Source organism: Cornus florida, unplaced genomic scaffold, assembly GCF_030987335.1.
Source record: "Cornus florida cultivar Cherokee Brave unplaced genomic scaffold, ASM3098733v1 CherokeeBrave_3.0.0_Hap2_Chr01, whole genome shotgun sequence".
In the NCBI taxonomy this organism is placed as follows: domain Eukaryota; kingdom Viridiplantae; phylum Streptophyta; class Magnoliopsida; order Cornales; family Cornaceae; genus Cornus; species Cornus florida.
The window spans coordinates 37,660,812-37,670,161 of NW_026775571.1; the positions used below are offsets into that span (position 1 = coordinate 37,660,812).

At 33.2% G+C, this 9,350-nt stretch overlaps 1 protein-coding gene across 1 annotated transcript; it reads right to left on the reverse strand.

Annotated features, from left to right (window-relative positions):
- Nucleotides 1-5,819: 5,819 nt before the first annotated feature.
- LOC132294903 (CASP-like protein 1E2) lies at nt 5,820-8,465 on the reverse strand. Its single transcript, XM_059792926.1, has 2 exons — nt 8,134-8,465; nt 5,820-6,493 (listed from the first exon to the last, which is right to left on the reverse strand). The coding sequence occupies exons 1-2, from the start codon at nt 8,361-8,363 to the stop codon at nt 6,154-6,156; spliced, it is 570 nt and encodes a 189-aa protein (XP_059648909.1). The 5' UTR covers nt 8,364-8,465; the 3' UTR covers nt 5,820-6,153.
- Nucleotides 8,466-9,350: the final 885 nt, after the last annotated feature.

Here is a 9,350-nt window from a genome sequence, read left to right on the forward strand (position 1 = left end):
AGTGGGTTTTATTAAAATTCTAAAGCCCAGCCTTTAGGGATAAGAACCCTAAGGAAGTCAAAAAAGATAAGAGAGAAAGGTTAGCCGCAAGTTTCAGAAGAAAGAGAAGGAAAAACGCAATTTTTTTTCCATTCTGCCCAGATTTCATCAAACGTCCGATTCTGCTTTGTCCGTGATCCGATCGAGCTGAAATTTGGAGGAGACGTTCATGACTCAATGAGTTAAAATCTGAACGGTGGAGATCGGATTTTGAGCTCAAGAACAGTGATTCGTACCTGTGAACAGTAACTGGGTTTTGGTATTTTCTCTCCAATTCTCTTTAGTTTTTGCCAAGATTGTTGCTATCTTGATGAGATGTTTTGTAGCCTCTAATTGCGATTAGAAAAAACTTTGTGTACCCATTATTTGGTTGATAGTGGAGATTTTAACTGGACTAGGTCTCGTGGTTTTTTTTCCTCACACTGGGGAAGTTTTCTACGTAAAAAATTACTTGTGTTCTTGTGGTTTTGTGTGATCGATTGTTTTTCTATTATTTTCAGCACATATAAAAGTATAGATATACTATATTTGCTTGCATATAGGGAGAAGAATTATTTCGCTGTATTTGTTTATTGTCATCTCTCCCAACATAAATATAATAATAGAAGAATATATATTACATATGTTGTTAATTAGAACTTGAAATTCTCCATGTCTCTTGCACAATCTGAAATGATAAGACATGAATTAAATATTCATAAAGATGAATAAAGCAAGTAGGAAAATGATTAATCCAAACCTCACTTCGCCAAATAGAAACCAAAACGTGTTCGTGGGAGATCAAATTATGCCATCACAAATTACTCGTATTTCTTGTGAAGTTTGAAAGCAGCAAGCACATCCAGCAAAAGATGTATGTGCCAATGAGCCAAGCAGAGACACGGCTATGGCAGCAGCCACTTGGTGTTGATGATAGTCATTAGAGAAAATTCTAACTATATGTGTATGAAGAGTAATAAATAATGATAGCGAGTTCTGACAAATTCGACTAATTTTATATGATTAAAGGACGATGTCGTCATGAACATTAACGAAATCATGATAATGTCAGTCTCAACTCACATAAATCAGCGAAAGTTGTCGAACTCCGAATTATTATTCATGTACAAATTCGATTAATGGAATAAAATAAGCCAACCATTAATTAGCTGGATGATCTTGGTCTAAAGCACAAGAATGCGGTTGGGATTTTGTATTCAATCAATCCAACTCAAAATCAATTTGGTTGGCTTGGGTTAGGCATCAATTAATCAATTCCATTTTTTCTACTAATTTCAATTAAACTAATGCTAATGACAATTGGGCACGTATCATTTATAACAACTTAGCCCACATTAGTTGGACAATCTTGGACAAGCTTCTTAGTGCACCAGGTTGGGTTTATGTTAAAACAATACCCAACCCAAATTTAATTTGGTTGGCATTTGGTCACGGATCAATCAATTCAAGTAGATTTGAAACTTATCAGGAGTTTTAGTCAGAAAAAAATTGGTAATATTAGGTGACACTTAAATTTGTGATGACTATGGTTCCAAATGATATTAAAGGAGGTCGGCTATGATAGCTAGATTTTCAAAAGGACGAATTGGGAATAAATAATGCAGGATTTTTATAAAAAGGTTAGATTATGGAACGAGGATCCCCTCCTGGATCCAATTATGAGATTATCCCCTTTAGTGGGGCCCGCATGCTACTTGGACTTAAGTTATTCAATTTTTTTAAATGAGTGTCGCTCTTATCGGCTACACATGCTCTCGCTCTAACATTTTGCGCGCGTTAAATCTTTTTCTTACACTACATAACTTAAATTTTGTCCTTTTTGCACTCTTACTCTTGCATTAGTTCTATTTTTCAGTTATTCAATTTTATTAAATGGGTGTCGCTCTTATCGGCTGCACATACTTTCGCTCTAACACTTTGCGCGCATTAAATCTTCTTCTTACACTACATAACTTAAATTTTGTTTTTTTTGTACTCTTACTCTTTCATTAGTTCTATTTTTCAGTTCCAGCTAGTTTCGGCTTGGACCAGTACTATATATATATATATATATATATATATATATATATATATATATAGTATTTTGAAGGAGGAGGAATTAAGTTGATTTTGTATGGCCTAAAAAGTGAGAACTGAAATGAAAGGATTAAAACTAAGGAAAAATGAATAAGAACCTCTTAAATAATGTCTTGCCTAATGGATCTAAAAAATGAAGGGTTAAAATCACTAAAAAAAAAAAAAATCCCCTTTTACCATCAAAACTATACATAAAACCTCTACTAGAATTAAAGAAAAAAAAAACTCTATACTATAAAAAGCTATCAAGTTACCCTTATGTCCATAACTGACCATTAATTAAGTTGTGAAATGACAAAATTGACCTTATGATTATTTTTTTTTTCCTTCTAAAATTACAAAATACCCCTTTAAGCAGATCATCTTCTTTTTTACGTCCTCTCCCTCTAGAACTGAAACTTCCTCCCTCTAAAATCACACCTAGTCACCACCACCTCACCACCCATCCAAGATCTCAGGCCAAGGTTGTGCTGAACCATGTATATCGCAGTGTTCTTTAGTTTGAAAATTTTCTAACCTTATAGTACTCTCTTTAATTTTAGTACTTTACATCTTAATTGTTATATTTTATTTACCTTTATAAGAGTATATGTAATTCTTTAGGATGTAGTTTGAGAAGAAAAGTGTGTGGGAGTTTTGGTGTTCTTAGTCCCGGAAAAGAATAGAGAGTTCTGGTATTCTTAGGACCGTAAAAGAACAAAAAAGGGAAAAATTGTTTTGACCCAGACTCATAGCACTTCACTCTACCAAGACCCAACTTGCTGAACACCCATGCCTTTGCGATTCCCTTGTCCAACAGCTCTCGACTTCAAACTTACTCCTTGAACCTTGTAGAAGGATTGCTGATAGAACAACACCACTTTGCAAAGCGCCTTGACCCCTTCAAAGTGTGATCTAAACACCTTTCTTCTTCAAATATGAATTTGTTGTAGAAAGAATGAATAATACTTTCTCTAATCGATATTGATGATATCTTCAAACTCGTACTCTAATCAAAATAAGAATAACACATTAAATCACTGGTGTGTATAGTGTGTATGCTCTGAATGAAAAATACTGAAAAATCTCACAAATATGGCTCTCAATTAAATTAGAATTTTGTATGCAAAAAGTCGTGAAATCCTAAGTGAGAAAATATGTTTTTATAGACTTTTGAAACCCTAATTACACTTGGAAAACAAGTCAATTTCGTTCATGATCATTATGGTAAAAGTCTATGCAAAATAGGAAGTCAAAATAGACAAGGAAACTAAGTTACCTGTGACGTTTCCGATTTTCGGCACTTTCCATTTGTCCGGAATTTCGTCAAAGTAAGGGTATTTCTGTCTTTTCACGTTTTTCGTGTGGGATTGTGGTTGGGTCTAATTACATTTGGTGCATTTTAATTTATATGATGGTGTGACATTTAAATGGTGATGCATTTTATATGGTGTAAAATTTCAAGTAAAAACTAATGAGAAAAGAAATAAAATTCGTGAGGCCCACCACTATATCAAAAGTGGTCTAGAGACCCCAATTCTGCCTTCTCATTTCTCTCTCCCATAAGTTCCTCTCTCTCGCTCTTGTTCTTGTTTTTTTCTTTTTCATTTTACTTCAAATCTTTGAAGCTTGATTCCATCTTCAATCCTTGGAGTTTTTGAGTGCCGTTTGAGGCAAAATGAAGAGCACGACAAGCTCTACGCATGTGTACCAGAAATTCCAGCTTTGAGCCTACCTAGGGACTTTGAAAATTTGAACCCATTTTAAGGATTTTGTTCAAAATCAAGGTAGGAGTTCTTAATCCATGAAGTATTGTGCGTTAGTGAATTAATCCCTCTTAAATTGTTGTTTAGCATGATCAATTTGTTTAGAACTTTAGTAAATTGTTAGTTGTTATGTGTATTCATTAATTGTGCAACTATGTGTGGTAAATGAGTTATGTAAAGAGCATGTTTATGGGATGATTTATATATGTTCGTCTTGCTAAAATTATATTGTATAAAAGCATGTTGTAATTTCTTTAGAAATCCTTGTGAAACTATGCTTCGATTACTAAAGTTGAATTGGTTATGGAATAATGGACATGACATGGTATTGATGCATCCGTGCGCTTGCATTGGGCATGAAGTGGGAGAATTTTTCCTTTGAAATAAAAAGTGGAATTTTGGAAAAGAGTTTTTATGAAATGGTTTTATGAAAACCCAGTCGCAGCGGGGATACCAAATGGTCGGAGTGTTAATATAGCCTAGAGGGAACTAGGGAGTCGCCCTAGCGTGGTTGAGCTAGCTGGGCCCCATAATGACGCTGCGGGGATACCAAGGGTCAGGGACACTAACCAATCCTTCTCTCGTGTCGCTGCGGGGTCACCAAAGAGCGGGTTATGTTAACAGTTTGAAAGTGATGGTTTCGAATATTGAAAATGGGAAATAACATCGACATGCATTGCATTCCATGACATTGCATTGATTGTATTTGAATTTGGTTAACATGTTGTATTATCCCGACATTGTGTGATCCCCATTCCTATTGATCTATTCTTTGTATGGATTCATAAGGACACAAGATGCGTGTCTTAAGTGCTACCTACTGAGCTTTATACTCACCCTATTATTTAATAATTTTTTTTCAAGAAACGGGAAAGAAGTGGCGGATGACTTTCCACCACAGGCCTAATTTGGATTAAAACACTTCTTTTTGCTATTTTTGTATTAAGTCCCATATTTTTGTAAAATCTTAGTTTGTTATATTTGGTATAGAGATTTGTGAACTCTAGTTATTGTAACTATATTTTGGGACTGTAATTATGATAATTTGGATTAAACGGTATGTAGATATTCCACCATGAGATGAGCCATGTTGAGGTATAATGAATGGATGGATGGGATGTTGGAGTATATTAATTGTATTATGTGTTGGGACAGGTTGGAGGTGTTTTGAAAGGCCAGGAAGGGCCATTGCATTTTTTTTTTATTTGAGCAGGTGGTTGTAGTTCCTTTTTTTGGGGAGGTCATGCCAAATATATATATATATATATTTAAAAAAAGCGTATCAGTTTAGGGTCGTTACATTACCAAAATCTACTGAAGACTTGAACCGGTTTAGGGTGCTTGAACCGGTTCAAGTTGGTCAGAAAGTTTTCGAGAAAAAACAACTTTGACACTTGAACTAGTTCAAGTTGGTCAAACTTGAAAAATACCAAAAAAGTCTCAAAGTTGAACATGTTTAAAAGACTTGAACCTGTTCAAGTTGGATAGAAAGTAAAACTTCCCAAAAGCTTAATTTTAGACCTCCAAAGTGTCCTCACACACTCTCTTACCTACTTAAAGTGTTGTTTTTATCATCCCGGAGTATATCGAAGCATGAACAGTTGAACTTCTTCAATCCCGCTTTCGATTTTGATTCTTAAAAAATCGAACTGAAAGTTTGCAACTCGATCAGACTCATTTTGATAACGAAATATGCCAATTATAAATTTATATCTCACAAATGGGACAAAAGTTAGTGCTGTGAAGAGAAGAGAGAGTTTATGTAATTATTGAGGATGTAGTTTGAGAAGAAAAGTGTGTGGCGGTTATGGTGTTCTTAGTCTCGGAAAAGAACAAAGGGTTCTGGAATTCTTAGGATAGTAAAAGAACAAAAAAGGGGAAAGATGGTTTTGACATCCGTGGTTCATGTAAAATATTGTAATTCATGTAAAATAACATTTTATGCGTAGATGTGTATGATTGTTTTTTTTTTTTTAAAATATATTTATGTGATGATGTAAGTTTCACCCTACTCACCAGTGAATAGCTGCGTATTATCCAAATCAATATTCATGCAATTCCATATATTAGTCATATGGAACTTTTGAGATAATGACCATTTTACATTTATGAAAGTTCACAAATGAAGCAAACAACAAAAGAAATCTACCACACATGACCTTTTAAAAAAAGAAGGAAAAAAAACCTACCATACATTATGGATTTTAGTCCACACTCACTAGAGAACAACTTCACTTAGCCACAAATAGAAACCAAAACATGCTCAAGAGAGATCAAATTGCTCCATCACATTCTACTCATATTTCTTGTGAAGTTTGAAAGCAGCAAGCATAACCAGCAAGAGATATGCCAATGAGCCAAGCAGAGACATGGCTATGGCAGCAGCCACTTGGTGACAAAATTTATCGAAGACGTCGCATACTTTGTTCCAACGCACGTGCGAGTTGCCTTGGTAGCCAATGATGCCGATCGCAGTGGCGGCTCCGATGCTAGAGAAGAGCAGTACTAACATCACTAAATCGAGGATGATGATCATCAGAGAAAGCCATTTCCTTCTACCCATTGTGGCCAATGTGAGAACCAAAGAGAGTGCTGCATATGAGCATGTTATGGCATTTGTCACAACCAAGTACCTATAGGAAGAGGTTGACAAAATTAGTTGCTACAAACCACACACCCGGTATTCATCTATATATGTATCTATACTTAAGTTGTTTATTAATAAAGTACTGAACTAAATTCTAGCTGTTAAAGTTTTTAAGTAGTCAAAAGTAGATATTTTTTTATATTTTTTTAAATTTTCAACAATAATCAGTAATAAAATTTTACCTTATTTTAAGTGACACCTTATCATTAGTGACGCCTTATCATTTTGAATGATATTCAAATTTCGTTATTAAAAACACTTAATTAAATAAATACTTAATTCGTTCATACTTGAATACTAAATTAAATTATAATAACACAAGACATTTACGTATATATATATATATATATATATATATATATATTAAACCAACACAAAAATAATATAACCATTAATTAGATGGATGAGGATGGTCTAGTTTTGTAAAGCACGAGAATGGGTTTGGGACTTTGGGTTGAATCAATCCGACTCAAAATCAATATGGTTGGATATCAATTAACCAATTCTATTTTTTCTACTAATTTCAATTAAAGAAATAATGACAATTTGGCATATGTCATTGTTTGACAACATGGCCCACCATTAGTTGGATAATCTTGGACAAGCTCCTTGTCTTAAAACATAAACCAACGAAAAATTAATTTGGTTTGCATTTGGTCAATTCAAGTAGATTTGAAACTTGCCACGAATTTTAGTCAGAAAAATACCGGTAATAGTGAAACTTAATTTTGGATGACTTTGGTTCCAAATAACCCAGGTCGGCTATGATAGCTAGATTTTTAAATTGGTGAAATTAAGAATAAATAATGCAGCCCCCATTCTATAGGGTAATGGTCTCTTGAAAAAGGTCCATGAACCCTTTATATTAATAATTTAAAGAATTGCTAAATAACATGAAAATATTTTTATCATTCACGTACTCAAAGGACAGAGTCAGTATTTTAATTCAAAGGGAAGCAGTTTAAAAAACAAAAAAAAAAACGAAAGAAAATTAATAAATACTTTAAAGGAAAAAAAAAATAGAATATGATTCAAAAAGATAAATTTGACTTTTTTTTTTTTATAAAAGAGAAATTGAAGGATTTAAAAAAAAAAAAAAAAAAAAGAAGTTAAAATAATTTTAAAATTAAAAATTTATGGAACATATATAATTTTTCATATATATTAAAAAAAAAAATTATAAATTAACTTTATATATTCTATTGGACTTGGTTAGGTCAGGGGACATGTGCCCCTATGACTTAATTGACTCCGCCCCAACATATATTTGTAAAATAATAAATTATATTTATCCTCAGTACTATAAAAATTTCAACACAATCATGTTGAAATGAGATTTTAATACTATTATTTTTAGTTTCAAACACAATTACTTTTTAATTAGTGTCCAAACACAATTTAATTACATTAAAATTTCTCCATCACGCGTTCCACAACAGAGAATCCAGGCACAGAGATGGATAGACGTCCGAAATCGGAGCTACAACCCCACGGTGCCTAAACATTCTCCCATAAGTATATACCATTAATTTGATATATTTACATACTATATATATATATATATATATATATATATATATATATATATATATGAGAGAGAGAGAAAGGGAGAGAGATAGAACTCACACAAAGGCAGACAAGTAATTCCACTTAGCAGTGACCGGAACATTTAACGGTGGCACAACCTTGGTCTGCTTATCAACCCCAAGAACGATTGCCGCCACCAGAGTGAATGCAAAGGCCAAAAGCCTCAACACAAATTCTGAACAACTCACACTCCTTTTATTAGCCACCTTCACTTCAATATTGCCACCCTCTGATCTCACCCCATTGCTAGACATGTTTTGGCTCTCCATCAGCAAAATAGTATATTTCCAACAAAATCTAGTTATAGAAAGAGAGAGATGATGCTGGGGTGCTTATATAGAGAGAGAAAGTGTAAAACGAGGTGTGAAGGGGGAATGGGTTCCATTCATCATTATTTTGGAACTATTGATGACTTTAATGGCATGGAGGTGAGTACGTGTTTGTGTTCATGGGGAAGATGACGTATTAGTGGTTTGGTCGTTGATAGAAAATGTAGTGCTTCACTTTTGGTTCACACTTGGTGTCGACCAATTTGTTTTCCCATTGACTAAAAATTTAACCTAGCTAATATAATGAATATTTTATTTTATTTTTATATGAAATTTTTGTCGTTTTACAAACATAAAAGATGATAAATTTAAAAACACGACACTTCTGGCCTAAAATATTCAGGGGTACTGACGATTAGGGATCAACAAATAATTTGTTAATTCGTCAATTCAGTTCGAACTAATTTGATCTGTGTGGTTTGATTCGCTTTTCAGATCTCATAGTTCGGTGATAGTTTAAAAAAATAGCAATTCGCTATTCGCGATTCGGTTAACGAATTGAGCCCTGAAAAAACTAATCTGAACCGATCCGAACCGTTGCCTAAATAATATATATATATATATATATATATATATATATAATATACAATATTGTATATACTTACTGTATTTCTATTTTTTTTATTCATTATTCTACTTGGATAATTTATATTGCCTATTATTAAGCATATAATTTACAAATCTATTGTTATTATTTGGTATATGATTTACAATTTTTATTGCTAAAACTGTTAGCATGTTACCTGGTATATGATTTTCAAATTTATTTTATTTTTCAATTTTTAATTACTAATTTGAGATTTTAATGGCCATAAAGTCTAATTATATTGGACTATTTGAAAAGCCCAATCCGTCAAAACCGATCCGATTCGATCCGTTATTTCACGGATCAGTTTGGTTTGGATTGAAAGTCCTCACGAATCAGTT

Excerpts from the sequence above, each read along its gene's own strand:
- LOC132294903 (XM_059792926.1), bottom strand. The coding sequence starts at position 8,363 with ATGGAGAGCCAAAACATGTCTAGCAATGGGGTGAGATCAGAGGGTGGC. Across the intron at positions 6,494-8,133 it reads AATTACTTGTCTGCCTTTGT|GTACTTGGTTGTGACAAATG; the intron begins GTGAGTTCTATC and ends CTCTTCCTATAG.